General features: G+C 51.3%; 8 protein-coding genes across 8 annotated transcripts; 6 read left to right on the top strand and 2 right to left on the bottom strand.

Annotated features, from left to right (window-relative positions):
- Positions 1–692: 692 nt before the first annotated feature.
- A1O5_13098 (uncharacterized protein) lies at positions 693–2,270 on the top strand (the record flags this gene model as incomplete). The annotated part of the gene is made up of 1 exon (XM_007753666.1): positions 693–2,270. One exon carries the CDS (start codon positions 693–695, stop codon positions 2,268–2,270), a length of 1,578 nt encoding a protein of 525 aa, XP_007751856.1.
- Positions 2,271–3,569: 1,299 nt separating this feature from the next.
- A1O5_13097 (uncharacterized protein) lies at positions 3,570–4,346 on the top strand (the record flags this gene model as incomplete). The annotated part of the gene is made up of 2 exons (XM_007753665.1): positions 3,570–3,954; positions 4,063–4,346. The coding sequence occupies 2 exons, from the start codon at positions 3,570–3,572 to the stop codon at positions 4,344–4,346; spliced, it is 669 nt and encodes a 222-aa protein (XP_007751855.1).
- Positions 4,347–4,457: 111 nt separating this feature from the next.
- Positions 4,458–5,624, bottom strand: A1O5_13096 (gluconolactonase; the record flags this gene model as incomplete). The annotated part of the gene is made up of 1 exon (XM_007753664.1): positions 4,458–5,624. One exon carries the CDS (start codon positions 5,622–5,624, stop codon positions 4,458–4,460), a length of 1,167 nt encoding a protein of 388 aa, XP_007751854.1.
- A 646-nt stretch (positions 5,625–6,270) lies between these two features.
- A1O5_13095 (uncharacterized protein) lies at positions 6,271–6,792 on the bottom strand (the record flags this gene model as incomplete). The annotated part of the gene is made up of 1 exon (XM_007753663.1): positions 6,271–6,792. One exon carries the CDS (start codon positions 6,790–6,792, stop codon positions 6,271–6,273), a length of 522 nt encoding a protein of 173 aa, XP_007751853.1.
- Positions 6,793–7,259: 467 nt separating this feature from the next.
- On the top strand, positions 7,260–9,294 carry A1O5_13094 (methionyl-tRNA synthetase; the record flags this gene model as incomplete). Its single annotated transcript, XM_007753662.1, has 2 exons — positions 7,260–7,337; positions 7,390–9,294. 2 exons carry the CDS (start codon positions 7,260–7,262, stop codon positions 9,292–9,294), a joined length of 1,983 nt encoding a protein of 660 aa, XP_007751852.1.
- A 2,129-nt stretch (positions 9,295–11,423) lies between these two features.
- On the top strand, positions 11,424–11,888 carry A1O5_13093 (uncharacterized protein; the record flags this gene model as incomplete). Its single annotated transcript, XM_007753661.1, has 1 exon — positions 11,424–11,888. One exon carries the CDS (start codon positions 11,424–11,426, stop codon positions 11,886–11,888), a length of 465 nt encoding a protein of 154 aa, XP_007751851.1.
- A 217-nt stretch (positions 11,889–12,105) lies between these two features.
- A1O5_13092 (uncharacterized protein) lies at positions 12,106–12,432 on the top strand (the record flags this gene model as incomplete). Its single annotated transcript, XM_007753660.1, has 1 exon — positions 12,106–12,432. One exon carries the CDS (start codon positions 12,106–12,108, stop codon positions 12,430–12,432), a length of 327 nt encoding a protein of 108 aa, XP_007751850.1.
- Positions 12,433–13,326: 894 nt separating this feature from the next.
- A1O5_13091 (uncharacterized protein) lies at positions 13,327–14,913 on the top strand (the record flags this gene model as incomplete). The annotated part of the gene is made up of 1 exon (XM_007753659.1): positions 13,327–14,913. One exon carries the CDS (start codon positions 13,327–13,329, stop codon positions 14,911–14,913), a length of 1,587 nt encoding a protein of 528 aa, XP_007751849.1.
- Positions 14,914–16,266: the final 1,353 nt, after the last annotated feature.

Raw genomic sequence — 16,266 nt, 5'->3', positions numbered from 1 at the left:
ATTCTAGATTCTGCGCGACACATTATTAAAGCCGGTCCTTTGAGTGAGTTATCGTTCCAAAGTCTACAATTGATATTGTCAGGATTTGGGCTTCTGGTGACAGATAAATGGTAACCTGGCGTGAAAGTAGATAGAAGCGCCCTGGATTTGGCAAACACAATTAGAAGTTCCGACAAACAACGTCACCCCAGCAGTCCCCAGACCGCAGAAAAGACAGAGCGAACGTATCGGCGAAGACGGTATCTCACTATACTTAAATTACTGTCACTGACCGACTTAGCATATGAGATCAGTCTGTACCGACGGCGTTGGACTTGGTCCAGATCTCGTGACACGGGTTCTGCTGCCAGTGATTCTCTCAAGCTAGGGCTAATTCCATCGTGCTAGATAGAGGCACAAGACACTTCACATGTTTCCTATTCCGACCCAGCTTCGCTTGTACTTGTTTTCAGAATTTCTGTATATGGTTTCCAGGTCAGGCCACACTGATTCCTGGGCTCATTTGGCGAATACGGGAGGTGCCCGTGGTCTGATCCACCCACTATCTCTCTATGGTATGACCACTCCTCGTTCCCATCATAATTGTATTTCAGCTCATGTTCCTCTGTGTTTACCATGAATTTGGGCAAAGCTGCAAAGGCAGGCACTATTTTCTTCTTCGTCGACAGCAAATACTATTAGGACTTTGGACTATGGCAGAGCTGAGTCTCAAAGTCATTGGAAAATTAGCCACCACAATCACCAACATCGAGAATGTCCAAGCACTGCTTAGGCATCATGACTGCACTGATCGGGAGGTTGAGCCCCTGCACTGGCAAATGCAGGCGCTCCTTGATATGGTTGAGCAATGGCGCAGCGATGCTCGTAGCCATCCCGAGAGAGCCTCTGCGACATCAATTAACATGTTCCAAAAGCTCTTAGGAGATGCTACTAGCTTGAAAGAGGAGATTTCTGACCTTCTCGACCGCATGAACGTACAGTCATTCTGGGATGAGCACCTGTGGCCACTCTGTGGGAAACCAACAATCGACAAAATGAGCATCGAATGTGTCGAAATCATGAAGGAGTTATCTCAAGGCGCAGCTACCATGCCTGCGGTCATAATCAACACGCCAACACCCTCAGTGCCTACAAGTCTTCCGAGTGTTGCACCAGTACCCAAAGAAAGTACCGAACCAGCAGAAAAGACCCCCGGCTTAGGTCTCGGCTTAAATGCTACTACCGGGAAAGCTCTAACTTCCCCTATTGTACACAGTGCCGACCAGACCAACTCAGAAGAGAACTCGCATCGTGTACGCCAGCATGAACTTCAGGTCGCTACTCATCGGGCACAAATATACCGCAACACGCTCAGCAAACATCAGTGCAAGGATGTAGATTCGAAACTGCAAAACACGCCGCCATGGGACCGCACCAAAATTCTATCCTTGCTGGATCAAGGTGCAGATCCTGACGCCCGTCCGGACTCTAAGTCTAGTACTGCTCTCTACAACGCTGCCTCCTGTGGCGAGATCGAGACGGTAAAGCTTCTTTTGGACCGAGGAGCCCAGGTTGACGTCAAAGGAGGGAAGCACAATACTGCTTTCACCGGAGCCCTCATGGCCAACCAGATGGAGACAGCCGTGCTGCTTCTGGAGCGTGGTGCAGACATTAATCACAAGCACGGCATAGGCGATTCGACACCGCTGGGACACGTATTGCTACATGGAGATGGCAAGCCGCATAAAGGTCTCGTTGCCTTCTTGCTTGAACATGGAGCCGACGCGGACAAGAGTATTGGGGCAGGATTGTCGCCTGTTGCCTTCATCCGCGGCAGGGTGTGCAGCCATTCGAGCCCGAAGCATGGATGCAAAAAGTGTGCCGACAAGGAAGAATGGCTGGAGATTACTGAGATGCTAACTGCCTACGGCGGCCAAAACTCGATCACCAAGGGCTTCTCCAAGGTCATCGACTTCTTCGCGGATCCGAGTATTGATTCGGACCCCGAGGTCGCCGCTGCTGGAGGACGGCTGAAGAAGGCAAAAGCAGCGAAAAGGAGGAGAGAGGAGGACCGGATGAGGTTGGCGCGGGCAGAGTACGGGGATAACTACCAGCTTATGGAGCAGGCAGCTCGTCGGCAGGCACAGGGCACCCCCGCTGGCGGCGAAGAGTCCGATCCAGAGGTAGCGGAGGCTGAAGAGGCGCTGGCGAGAGCGAAGGTACACAAGAGGGAGCAGAAGAGATTTGCGAAACAAATCGGGAAAGCCGTGTTGCCTCCTTGGTGGTACTGAAATGAAATGTCGACAATCCTCCTATCGATCACCAGCGATCCCGAGTCACGACAGCCGTTGTTGACGTTTTACTGCCTTTTCTGACCAAGGCTCGCTAGCGATGTCGCTATTTAGGAAGAGATGACGGGATTTAGGAAAACCATACAAGAATCAGGCTATTGTAACAAGGCAAAGTGGCGGTGCTGTGATGGGCTGTGCTGAGCTGGTAGAGCGGTGGCAGGGAGGAAAAGTTGTCTCGTCCCATGTCAAACCAAAATTGGCTGGCAGAAAGGGGGTGCGGAACAGTTTACAGTGCTGGCAGTGTGCCATTCATTACAGTTTAGAACAGAGAGTATCATGAATTCAATGGTTTTGATGCCGTCAGTCTATTCTTGAGTGTTTTATCAGTCCTGTCCTGTTCCTCGATGCTGCCGCTGTGCTAGGTGTTCGTAGCCCTAGCGGCTGCCCCTCTGGGTGGTGTTGGTGGTGTCTTGTCAGTATCAACCAGAAACGCGTTCTCGATTCCCGATCTGCTGGACAGGCCTCTGTGCGTTGTTGCACGTGCACGCCGAACCCTGAAGTGCTCTGTTACACTATTTGTAGACAAGCCGATAGGGACGTTCTTACGGAGAGTATGGACAGACAGAATAATCTATTGTAGTTGCGACTGTAATTGTTGAGACTTACCGGGTTCAACAGAAGCGCTGAGACGACGTTGCATAAAGCGAATGGGCACTCAATCTTCCTCAGAGGCAAACAACATTATGGGATTAAGATAGATCTGAATATGGGCACACATTTCAACACGCTGTCGACAATCGTACGAGAAACACAACCCCTTGAATTGATAGCCTCGTCACGTGGCCACTTAGCACCGGGGAGTAGGATCGCCATGAGGATCCATGCGGTACGGCTTTCCCAAATATTTCGGGAGGCTTAGATTGCATTCCCGGTACGGATCGCAACAAGGGATAAGGGAAATATGGAGAGACTCAACCAGCTGCCTATCGAGGTCATGTTGCGACAGGTGCCCTAGAGTTTCGCACATTCCAGGGATAATTCGTCGACTTCTCATATCAACAGGCTAGCCAGACAATCAGTCAATCAATGAATCCGAATCAGCCCTGCCAAACTAGACTGTCCAGCAATATCCCTTACGTCTTCCTCGCAAGTGTTTTAACTGACTGTCCCCGCTGAGATAAGAGCCCAGTACCATCATCGCAGTCACTGGAGTGAACGCCAACGGGCTTATCTCGTCGCAAATCTGAGACTTTGAATAATACGGTCTTCTTATTTCTTTTCCTGGGGTATACCTGCAGCATGATGCTGGCCGTACTACCTGTGAAGCACGAAGATGCAACTCAGTGTGTTGCCCTTCGCCTTGCGAGCCTTGGGAGTCTCGTCATCGGCAGGTTACCCGCATACCCAGGATACATTCAAGATCAAGAAGCCTCGCTGCACAAGGACCTCGACAGCAGTCTCCACGTGCATCACTTGAAAGTGGTGGACGCTCAGAGTCAAGGAGGGGAAATCGTGGCGTACGCAAAGTGGGAGGTCTACGCCGATGGGCGTCCCGACCTCGCGCAGCTGCGCCAGCCCATGAAGCAGTCGGAGATGGAGGTGGATCGGTTTGGCCGGCTGCGGAGAGCTGCGTATTGGTATTTCTCTCGCTGCAATGGTGAGACGGGCAAGCGTCCGCACATACGTAAGTCGACGACTTTGAGATCAAAACATATCCAACCGTGACGAAGGAGGCGAAAGGAGATTCACCAACAGGAGACATAGATACACATCTGACGTTTTGGACTCGCAGTCTTAGCCCTACTCGCCACGGCCAGCCAGCACAGGAGACGAGGCGCAGGAGGCCTCCTGGTGAGATGGGGAATCGACTTGTCCGAGACGACGCGTCTACCATGCTATCTCCAGGCCTCTGAACAGGGTCGACGATTATACGGCCACTACGGATTCAGAGAGATTGATACGGTCGAGTTCAACCTTTCGGAATATGGCTTAGGTGAGGGCGTTGAAAGGATGACGGAGATGGTCAGGATTCCTGCTGCCGTCGACGGATTACATTCGCCGATTCAGAGAATCTAGATATGCCATAGTGTATAATGCTTTCATCACCCGGCTGCCTTGATTTGGAACAACCCATCTCGAGCTCGTCAAGCTAGTCTTTATCGTGGGTAATACATACGTGCCACTCCGCTAAGTCAGTCTTTGCCCAGTGATATTCCATTCTACCTTGCTGATGCCATTGTTTCCCATGAGCCACAAAGTGGTGAGGTTCTCCCCCGTCCAAGCGAAATTCTGAACCGTATAGTTGGTCTGGATGCGGATGAGGAGCTGCCCGACATCGTCCAGGACATCAACACCGTGACCCGAGCCCGTGAGCACAAGGCCTTCTTGTGACACTTTTAATCCGTCTGGAACCCAATCCTGCGCAAGGTAAAAGGCGCGCTTGTTTGAAATTTTGGTGCCATTATTCGACACGTCCCAAGCATAGATGGCCCGTTTGCCCGTGGTATTGAAGGTAGTACCCTGGCTGCCGAGTCGAGGATCAATAGTCCCCGTCACGGCGCCTGTATCTGAGATGTACAGAGTTGAACCGTCTGGGGAGAATGCGATGCCGTTGGGCTGCTCCAGGGTATCCTCTATTAGGAACGTAGCTCCTGTACTAGGATTAAAGCGGTAACTTGCAGTCGGGAGTTGTGGGGCAGTATCTGTCAAGGCATTGAACCAACTGTAATCGGGGTCGGTAAAGAAGATGTCCTTCGACGTAGGGTGAACAGCCAAGTCGTCTATCGTGTTGAAGTAGAATCCGAAGTAGTTGTTTAAGAGCACAGTGGAACGATTCGTGGCAGGATCCACGGTTCGAATCGAGGCTCTCTGTTCCCCTCCACCAATGCTATTGTTGCCTCCACTGGCGCCAAAAACAATAAGACCATCGCGGAAAGTGCCGCCGTTCGGTGCATAGATAGGTGGATTTGGTTCGTAGTTGCTCAGGGTTGGAGGATCATCATTCAAGTTCACAACGAGCTGAGGTAGAACACCGGCAGGGGGTGCCAGCTGGGAGAGGAACAATAGATTCTGCTCTGGAGCATAGACAGGAGCTTCATGGACGGCTTTTGAGACTGTGAACATGAACTCGTAACTCGGGTTTGGTCCTAGATACTGCATGCCACGCTGTCGGTCGAAGACAACAAAATTTGCGCCGTCGAGCAGATCAAACGTCGAGGCATTTCCCACGCTTGTGTTTCTGAAATCGTAATCGGCATTGTTGTCGGAGATGGACCGGTTAAAGTGATAAGGCAACACAGCACCCTGATTTCCATGAGTTGCGGCTTCTTGAGAAGAATAGAAGAAAACTGACATATTTATTCACACACACAACAGCTCCGTTAAAACCACAATCCTGGACGATTGGCCTCGTCACGCCGGATGGTTGAATTTGGCCCAGGGCCACAGCGGCCAATGATAGTGACAGGAAGCTTTTGATTGCGTTCATTGTGAAGCATTTGTTTGGGGGGGGCGTAAGAAGAGTCACAGAGCTTTTCGTAAGAGTCGGCAATGGGTGTAGATTTTGTATTTATCTCGTACCCTGCGGGGGGGTACTCCAACTTCCCATCGTCAACCAAGTGAAAACTGATGCGGAGAACAAACAGTCGCGCGAGCGTCATAGTCCGCTTTTCAGAGTCCTCATAGCATCATACCCAGGAACGGTCTGAGAAACTTACACACCCCCGCAATCCGTTCCTGGTTTTGTGGGAGAAAGGCGTGAAAGAGTGTGGCGGATCTGCATTGCATACCCGCTAGGGAGTGCCTAAACGGCAACCGGCTTAGTTAGACAATGGGGGAGTGGTGGCACTTTGCGGGGAAGCCTGGGAGAAAAGTCACCGGGAAAACAACTGCCGCCCGGCGCAGTCGCTCAGAGCCATGGGGGTTAACAGCATTCCACCACGTCTGTAAGAGACCGGCAGCCTCCGTGTCGAATCAAGTTTAGAAGCCAAATGAACCTTCGTCAATGTCGGGCTTTCAAGCCGGTGGCATCTTCAATGCCGACGTTTGAGGTTGGGGTAGAGTTGAGATATTCTCCAACAATATTGGCTATGACCTTAGCCTTTGCTTGTGCCCTTGCAACCCGGTCATCAAATTCGGTCACCGCCTCGTCTGAATTGGCTTTTGCAACAGTTGCGCCGTCGGAAGAATGGTACAGACCTTCAACGTGCCGTCGGAAGCGGGTGTTGTCCGACAGTTGCGAAAGACTCTGGATGATGTCTCCCAGCCCTGAAGGATGAGCAGCCGAAGACTCTGATGCTTCCTCAGAACCCCCTTTCTTCCCGAGGCCTGATCGTTCTCGCCATACCAGGGCACGTCCATGTAGTCTGCCGAGTTCGATTGCTTTTTCGTACCCCTTCTCAATTCCGAACACTTTGCCCTCAACCATGCCGGCATAAGCGCCGTCAGCTACACCAGCATCATGACCTTCTTTGTAGTAGTCATTCTCGAGTTCAAGAAGCTGATCAAGCGGATCCGTAGCCATACAGCAAAATGTGTCTCCAAGCCGGATGAGTCGATGGTGCCAAGCAAGACAGAGTGTAGAGAAGCTGCTTAATGGATTGTCGTTTGTGAGAATTTCAAGAAGATACTAGAATGAACTCGCTGCAGCATCTAAAGAAATCGCGTGACTGAGAGGCAAGTGGAAGGAGGGAGATGAGGGGGGAAGGAATATTGAAAGCACACCATGAGGCTTAAAAATAAGCATCAGTCTTAGCGCCTCGGCATTCGCCTGCGCTGCGGCGGCGGGGAGATTTTGTGACTCCTCCATTCCCTCAGATTCCAGACCAGTGTGTCATATTTGTATGCGACCACCACGTGCGGCAGCTCTTGGTTGACTCGACGCAGAGACGATCACCTTTCGATAAGTTGACGTTGCGTCGATTCTGCGAAGTCCTTCAACAACACCTGCGCCGACCCTGCTGCCCGCGATTAAAGCCCACTTGGCCCACCATGGGCACCGAGAAGATCCTCCCTCAAGAGGGCCTGAGAAACATCCTCATAACTTCTGCATTGCCCTACGTCAACAATGTAAGTCTAATCAGGTAATATGCGCAAAATACTGGCTAATCTTTTCGGCTAGGTGCCTCATCTAGGCAACATCGTCGGTAGCGTGCTCAGTGCCGATGTCTTCGCCAGGTACAACAAAGCGCGCGGACGACCAACGCTTTTCGTCTGCGGCACTGACGAGTACGGAACCGCCACGGAGACAAAGGCTCTTGAGGAGGGAGTCACCCCAGAAGAGCTATGCGCAAAATACAATAAAATCCATACAGAAATCTACGAATGGTTCGAGCTGGGCTTCGACATCTTTGGCCGAACTCCTACCAAACAGCACACAGAGATCTCTCAAGATATCTTTTTAAAACTCCACGCAGCAGGCCATCTGACTGAACATGTCAACAGTCAGCCTTTTTGCGAAAAGCATGGGAAATTCTTAGCCGATCGGTTTGTCGAAGGCACATGCCCAAAATGCGGCTATGACGATGCTCGCGGTGACCAGTGCGACAAATGCGGCAGTCTTCTTGATCCACTGGACTTGATCAACCCGCGATGCAAAGTCGATGGTGCAACTCCTGTGACAAGAGAGACAAAACATACCTATCTACGCCTAGACGAGCTACAGGGCCAGATCGAAGAGTTTTCGAAACAATCGATCGAGAATGGCCGGTGGTCACGAAGTGCCAAAGTCATCACAGAGTCATGGTTGAAACAAGGTCTGAAGGAGAGGGGTATCACTCGAGATCTAGCTTGGGGTGTGCCTGTCCCTCTGCCGGGATACGAGCACAAAGTCTTCTACGTCTGGTTCGAGGCTTGTATTGGGTACCCGTCCATCACCGCCAACTACACAGAGGAGTGGGAAAAATGGTGGAAGAATCCGGAAAATGTTCAACTATACCAGTTTATGGGCAAAGACAACGTACCATTTCATTCTGTTGTTTTCCCTGGGTGTCAGCTAGGGACGGGGGAGGCCTGGACCATGCTGCACCATCTTTCGTCAACAGAATACCTCAATTACGAAAACGGCAAATTCAGCAAGAGTCGCGGCATAGGTGTGTTTGGGAACAATGCCAAGGAGACTGGCGTACCGCCAGATGTCTGGAGATATTATCTCCTCAAGAACCGACCAGAATCCGGCGACACGCAGTTTGAATGGCGGTCATTCATCGATGGCAATAACTCGGAGCTCCTCGCTAAGCTTGGAAATTTCGTTAACAGAGTCATCAAATTAGTCAATTCCCCGAAGGCCTATTCTGGGATCCTACCGGATTTTGATCCTCACAATCTGCCGTCATCGTTCACGGAACACCTAGCTGAAATCACCGACCTTCTCAAGCAATATCTCGCAGAAATGGAGGCTGTGCGCCTCCGTAACGGACTCCTTGTTGCCATGAAGATTGCAGAAGCGGGAAATGGCTTAATCCAAGCTCATCGCCTCGACAATTCACTCATTGCGAGTGATCCTACTCTTGCTGCAGCAGTTGTGGGAACTGTTATCAATCTCATCTACCTCTGCTCTGCCATATTCGAACCATATCTTCCGGCAACCTGCGCGTCAATACGGAAACAGCTCGACATCCCGTTCTTGCAGATACCGTCCGAGGAAGACATTGCCGATGGTTGGCTGCCCACTTACATAAAACCGGGACACAAGATCGGCAAGGCAGAGTATCTCTTCACAAAAATCGATGAGAAGAAGGCCGATGAATGGCGTGAGTACTTCGGTGGAAACCAAGCAGAGAGGGAGAAGAAGAAGAAAGACGAAGCAGAGGCTGCTGCGAAGAAAGCAGCTCAGAAGGAAAAGACCAAGGCCAAGAAGGCGGCTCAAAAGGCTGCGGCTGCGGCTGGAGCTGGAGGTGCTGAAAAGAGCGCGAAAGGGGGCCAGGAAGGAAAAGAGCTGGCCAACGGAGTTGCTGACGTTGGAGAAGACGCGGCGATCGCGAAGGTCGTTGATGGTGTTGCGCAAGTAACGATACCGATGTCTTGAGATTGTGGGACACATGATGCAACTTCATCCGGATAGAGATGGATGTGGCAGTACGCGACAAATAAAGGATCGCAGCAAGGATAGATGCGGATCTCAAAAAGAGAAAGGCCTTCAACGGCCAGTGGAAGTTCAGCTAGATGGATGAATTTCAGAGCAGATGTTGACGGCGTACTGATGGAGATACGACACGCCCTAGGCAGGAATGAAGACCATGTTGCAAGAGATTTACAATGCATATCGAGATGCCATCAACTTGCTAGAATTATCTTCTGCCCTTCAGATTGATCCTGCGTTCTGCCAATATGCCTCCATTCGCCTCCTGTTACAATCAGCGCCTCTCAGACAGTGCTGTCTCCCCTGCGGCTCGTCTGGACATGTTGCTGCAATGCGGTTTGTCTTCACAAGGACGACTTCAACCTTTCTCCAGCCCACAAGCCCGATATAGACTTCTGCACGATCCCAGCCATCCACTGCTACATCCAAGGTCTCAGTTCTGCTTCACGGAAGGTTGCTTCTGCTAGACCTTCCACCGATATTGTCGTCAGGTTGCCTCTTCCTCGGCCCAAAGACATTCGGCTCGACGCCGATTGGTCTGGTTTTTGTCCATCGCCGAGGGCTGAGCATAACGCCCGAGTTTCATATTGAAGCGAAGTTCTTGCTGTGAAAGAAAGAGAAAGCACTTGATGCCAAGCCTGCTGTGGGGCGGGAGGAATGCTTAACGCGAAACGCTTGACGACACTTCCGATTGGGTCCGTTGTGTCCGAGCTTTTGCACAGCCTTCTCGTGCTTTCTGGCCTTCTTACTCCGTACTCTTTCACGTCTCGCAGCAGCAACTCACTGCCAACGAAACTACTGGATTTTCGCCATCATCAAGGCTCCGTGCTGGAGGTGGCTATGCCCATCACTACACGCTCACCGCTCTGTTTGACACTGAATCTGTGACCAACTCTGAGTGGTCGAGGCCGGCCTAGGGGGGACTTGATCGACCCCAATACTCCCAAAAGAAGATGTCGCTATCACTCTCCACTTGAGTGCTGATTCTGTCTATTGGCTGAGGCACTCAATGAGCTCTGTACGAGGTAATGGCGACCCACATTTACTCAAAGCAAGGGTTTTACCTCGACGTCAACTTCCACTCTTGAAAAGTTCGAAAACCATGCCGCTTGCGGCTAACCTTTCCACAGGGCACTCTCCGAAACGATTCTTATTGTGCCTATTTGGTTGTCTATGATGAGGTATCGGAAGGCTGAGCATGGCTCCGACCTGCCAATTAAGTCCGGTGGTGAGTCTCTAGGGACCTTTTTGTGTCTTCTGAATTTCTCCGTTGATGAGGGCAACCTGGCCTGTCCGGAAGGAGGGCTTTCTTGTGCCATTTCTCTGTCAACATGCTTTGCGATGATAGTAGCAGCAGAAGTCCTCGCCTTGCTCGGATTCTACACCAGACTATCCGAGACTTTCTCCTTATGCTTGATTCATAGCACGGACCATATTCTCCAATATGTAGTGTTACCATATGGCCATACAAATTCTGAATTTTTAGACTCCATCAAACATCTTCTAACCAAAAGTAGGGCAGACAGAATACTGGGGAGTCCCATATCCGAACACACCAAAACCAAACCAGACCAGTTGAGTTGTCTTCATTCCGCCTTCAAGATCCCAGTTAAGACTAGCTAGGATATGAAACGAAACTTCCCAAGACACTTCCGTTCTCAATGCACCAATGGGCGTGCAATGGAAGTCTGGATGGCCTCGGTCTCTCCCTCATGCGGCTACTTGTTGCTATATGTTAGCTCTGCATAAAGATGTCTGCGTTGTTGCAACAGGCTCACCATTTCACTACATTCTGTGACGAGCTAGAGAGATATTCCAAATCCAAGGCTCTGCACAACCTTGGACTCACAACCCTGGGCTCTACAACAGATGTTACAATTTTTGCCGCTAAAGGTACTGTCTGTCAGAGAGGCCACCCTACTCCAACTACAAATATGGAGCCATCTTCCACTTTCAGTGACTTCTTGCAACTCATTCTTTCATCATTCAGTCGATCCATCTCTTTTCACTGTCGCTCTCTCTTTTCTGAGCTACAAAGGCCGGTCCTTGATTCTGATCATCTTCATATCGACATCATGGTTGCATATTCGTCTTTCATTACCTTTGGAATTCTTGCTGTTGCAGAGTTGGTCGCTGGTCATGGTGCCATCATTGCTGCCACTGGTGACGCTGGCGGAAAGGGTAGCGCACTGGGAATCGACCCTTCCACTCCTCGAGACGGAACCCGAAGACGTCCCTTCCAACAAGACACTACACGCTTCGCCGGTGACGCTGCAGACACCTTCGGGGAAACTCTCGAAGGCGGTGACAATGATCCAGAGAGTGGCACCAGTGCTATCCTGGCGCAAAACGGTGGCACTCTTCCACAGATCAGCGCAGGCGGACAAGTCCAGATGACCTTGCACCAGGTCAATGCTGACGGAGCCGGCCCGTACACTTGCATGATCAACGCCGACGCCACTGGCACTACATGGACGAAGGCGAGCAACCATCACTCCCTATCAACGGCCGATAATATCTCTGACTTAGGACATAGATGACGGTTAGCCAAAATGTCCCGGGCGTGCGAGGTAATGATGCAAAAGGAGCCAAGACGGACTTTGTAAGTTATTCTCCCTCCAGCACAACGTCGGCGTTCGCCTAAGAGGTAAAAGCCAAATACACTAACGTGGATCTGTTTCTGCTCAGCCTCTCACCGCTGAAGTCCCTGCCGGGCAGACCTGCACCGGCACCGTGGCCGGCCAAGACAATGTCTGCATGGTCCGTTGCCAGAATCCGGCTCGAGCGGGTCCGTTCGGTGGCGTCGTTCCAGTCCAGCTGGCTAGCACGGCTGCTACTGACACCAACACAACGACCACCACCGATACTAGCACAGGGACCAATAGCACAACCTCGACCACGACCACCGGGACTGCAGAAGAGGTCGCCAACAGCGGCGGAGAAACAGACAACACCACGCCAGCCGAGAAGGCCGCCGCTTTTGCAGCGGATTCGCAGAAGAAAAAGAGAACCACGAAACGCTCTTCGCGCATCGAGCGTCGCTCTGACGCTGCACTCTCTTACAGACACGGCGTCAAACTTTAGGCATGAGTCACGTCATGTCATGCCTCGCGCATTTGTGAGAATGTCTACGACTACTTACTCCTGCGTCCCCTGGCACTCTACGAAAGTTGGGCACGGCAGTGCAGAAACGAAGGCCAGGCAAAGACGAAGCCACACCGCCTATGATATCAAAAGACGCCACGACGTTGGAGGGACTGTATTTCCTTTTTCCTTGTGATCTCCTTTTTTGCTCTCGCAGAACACGACGAAGAAAACGACGCTCCTTTCTAAGAAACCGGCCAAAATGGAAGCTGCAGGTCGAAAAGGTACCTGGACCTGTACTTGTACTTGTATATGTATGCAACAACTAACTACTCCACGCTCCTTATGGCGTATGCGCTTTATACGCGGATCACAGCAATATAAGTAACTTTGTAAGACAAGAAAGAAAAGGTCCCGTATGAAGAACTTGCTGTAATCTCCCATACAACCATTTCACCCCTCTCTCTTTCTCTGCGTTTACTTTGCCAGCGCAGTCTGTACTACTTATCCGTTGCTGCCGTTGTTAGCTTCACTAGTGATCAGGCACTTTTTTTTGGGTCTTCGTCGGACCATCCCTAATAAGGGAACTGAGGAGCGGAAATAAGGCGGCCTTTCCTACGCCAAAGGCCGAGAAAGTCCTGTCTTGGTTAACATAATATTACTTGGAGAACGTCAGGTGAAGCTGTGCAACTCAATTCCTTTCCAGTGATAATTTTTAAAGGAACCCGGCCCGCCAGTCGAGCGGCGGCCTGTCTTCCAGGGAGTATACTATATGCTATCCAAGTCGGGTCTGTTTTCGCAAAGCAAACTCTTTCCGCAAGGGACACCGCCGTAATACCTCCCACCAGCCTTCTGTTGCCCGTCAAACATCAACATCCAGCACCCACCCTCGAAATGGTCAAGTCCACTGGGACCGTGGCGCGGCGAAGATATGCACCGAAGAGCAAAGGGGGTTGCCAGACCTGCAAGTCACGACACGTGCGGTGCGACCAGCTCCGGCCTCGCTGCTCCGCGTGCAAGAAGAGCGCGCGTCAATGCAGATACGACGCAGCAACCCCAGGTTTTCAGGAATCCACCGGCGGCGAAGCAGCAATAAAGGTGGTGCTGTGGGAACCGACAGAGCTGAAGGTCTCGGCTCGACGGCTGGCGCACACGCCGGGCCAGTCGCCAGAGGAATATCGCGCTTTGAAGTACTTCCGAGACGTCGTCGCCGAGAGATTGGCGGGCTACTTTGACGCCAGCTTCTGGACGGGATTGACTTTCCAGGTAGCTCAAACTGTGGGCCCATTGCGACATGCGATGATCGCTCTGGCCTCGCATTGGGAGAATGTCGTGGTCCCTGGTATGCACAAAAGAAGCACTGCAGATTGGGAGTGCGACAATTTCGCCTTGCAACAGTACACCCTTGCCATCGCCGAGATGCGGAAGAGCTTGGAACAGGCGTCCAAGCCGTCCACGGTCGAGCTTCTGATAAGCAATTTGCTCTTCATCTGCCTCGAAATGTTCCAAAACCATTACGAGTCTGCGCTGCGCCAGCTCTCAAGTGGGCTGTACCTCTTTTGTGAGTGGCATACGAACCACGGCGAGGCTGATACGCGAGAAAGAGGCAGCAGTGAACAGAGTGAGGAGCTTGAAGTTCAGCTTGGCCACATATTTAAAAGATTGATGACGCAGTCTTTATTGTTCCCCGTACGGCGAATGGATAAGAGACTCTTGGTACCCGAGTTGACGCCCAGATTGCCCAGGGTCCCGGAGAAGTTTGATACACCCGACCAGGCTAGAGACTCCTTCAACGATTGCATGGGCTCGATCATCCACGGCGTGAAGAGCCGGCACGCGCCAAGCCCACAGCGATGTGCAGACGGCAGCAATTTCCTTCGAAGATGGTCCACAGCCTTTGCCGATTTTCGGGCCCGAGGTGAGCAGAACCTCTCTGAACTGGAGCGTCGCAACTGTGTCATTCTTGAAATGCAACGATTGGCTGTCTATCTCTGGGCCCTGGCATCGTCCTTTGCCTCGGAAATGGAGTTCGACGCTTGGATACCGGAGTTCTCTAGACTCGTGGCTCTGGGTTCATATCTGGTCAAGACGAAGCGTCTGACTGTACCGCAGGGACGTATTCTCCACTATCCAAAATTTGACATCGGGTTGATCCTCCCGTTGTATCTTGTGGCCAGTCGGTGCCGGGATCCAAGGCTCAGACGCCAGGCCATTGAAGTGCTTCACAACGGCCCAAAGCAAGAAGGGATCTGGAACAGTGCCATCCTGGCAAGCATTGCAGAACGCATCATTGAAATCGAGGAAGGTGGTTTGACAAAAGTGAAGGATTGCACGGATGTGCCTGCTTGTGCTAGGATCAGGCTGGAAGATGCTACTATCCTCACAGCTGACCGAAAGGTTGCCACAGTCTTCGCTCGTCAGGGTATTGACGGATATCCAGAGTCTGAGATGTTGTACGAAATGATCTCGTACACAGGCTGACGAGGCATGCGGTAGGATGGCATCTTAGCAACACCCGAAAAGAGAGACCTGTTGGAAAGGTAGTCTCGCATACCACAGCTACACCATTGGTTGTGCCATCTCAGTGCTTATTAGATAGTACTCCAGAGATAAAAGGTCGGAGTGCAGGATCATAGCGCTGGGCAGAGAATTGTCTTTGTTCCACGCTATAGTATTTCGTAGATCATATGGACGATTTGAATGCACCCCAATGCCAGTACAGGCAATCCTCGTGGTTGACCATCATATTCGAAGTTCTCTTGCCGCGTAAACTAGACCAGTCACCTGGTATTAGGTCAAACAGGGTCCGCTTAATGATTGCAGGATCCAGAGCCACGGGCCAAGCACGGTCCTAGACCAAAAGGAGGCACCATCAAACAGTCCGACATGTTAATACCGCAGACATTCCTTGTAAACGGTGATATTGCAGCCAAAATACCTCATCTGCCTCACACTGGGAACGAGTCCGCTTGAATCCTTTCTGTTATTGCGAGCGCCCAACTTGATGAGATGTCTAAGAGCATGACGGAGCCCGTCAACGACGGGCATATTCTTTTCTGGAGCCGGGAATCAGTATTCGACCATTTCCACCGAAGTTCCAAAGATTTGCCTTCTGACCCTGCCTGACTGACGTCTACCCCTCTTTGAGCCAGGAGCTCTAGAATTGCAGGAGCTTGGGAAATCACGTCAGCTACAGTGTAATGGACCACTCCTCCAATTGGACCACACTGATCGTTGATATCCTAACCTCGATCCAAGAACATGTCCAGTATCAGAGTTGTATGCTCAACATGACTATACCATCTACGCCCAAGACCGCAGAGTGGACGATATTTTCCAGAATGGGCGAGAAGATCAGTCGATCGCAATGCAAACACTTCCACTACCCCTGACCTGAATGCTAGGGACATTTCCCGGGTCTCGTGAGAGTATAGCCTTGTCGTTGACAATAGGGTGCTGCTCAAGCATGTTTTAGGGCCGGGAAAACCTGCGAGCGGATGGAAGAATAGGTTGTATAAGATGTAGGCCACCAGCAAAAAGAAGATCTATTGGCTCTGCGCTGGTCACCTAAACTCTCTCACGGCAGAGTAATCAAACCCACGACTCTAGTAAATGTGGCAAGACCCTTCACCAGGAGTGCCGGAGGTATGGACTCAGCAATCATGGTCGCTGGTCAGAGAAGCCTAAGAATCTAAACTTTGGCTGAAAAAGCAAGACAGTTTGTCAAGTGCAGGTCATCTCATCCGCATTGGCAGTTGGAAAGTGTAAATCACGGCTACGGTTGAGATCCTTAAGACCTCGTTAAGTGGAGCAACAAGGCTCAATGTCAGCCTC

Source organism: Cladophialophora psammophila (assembly GCF_000585535.1).
Source record: "Cladophialophora psammophila CBS 110553 chromosome Unknown aczJe-supercont1.42, whole genome shotgun sequence".
Lineage (NCBI taxonomy): Eukaryota > Fungi > Ascomycota > Eurotiomycetes > Chaetothyriales > Herpotrichiellaceae > Cladophialophora > Cladophialophora psammophila.
This window is presented reverse-complemented; position numbering and strand designations above follow the sequence as displayed.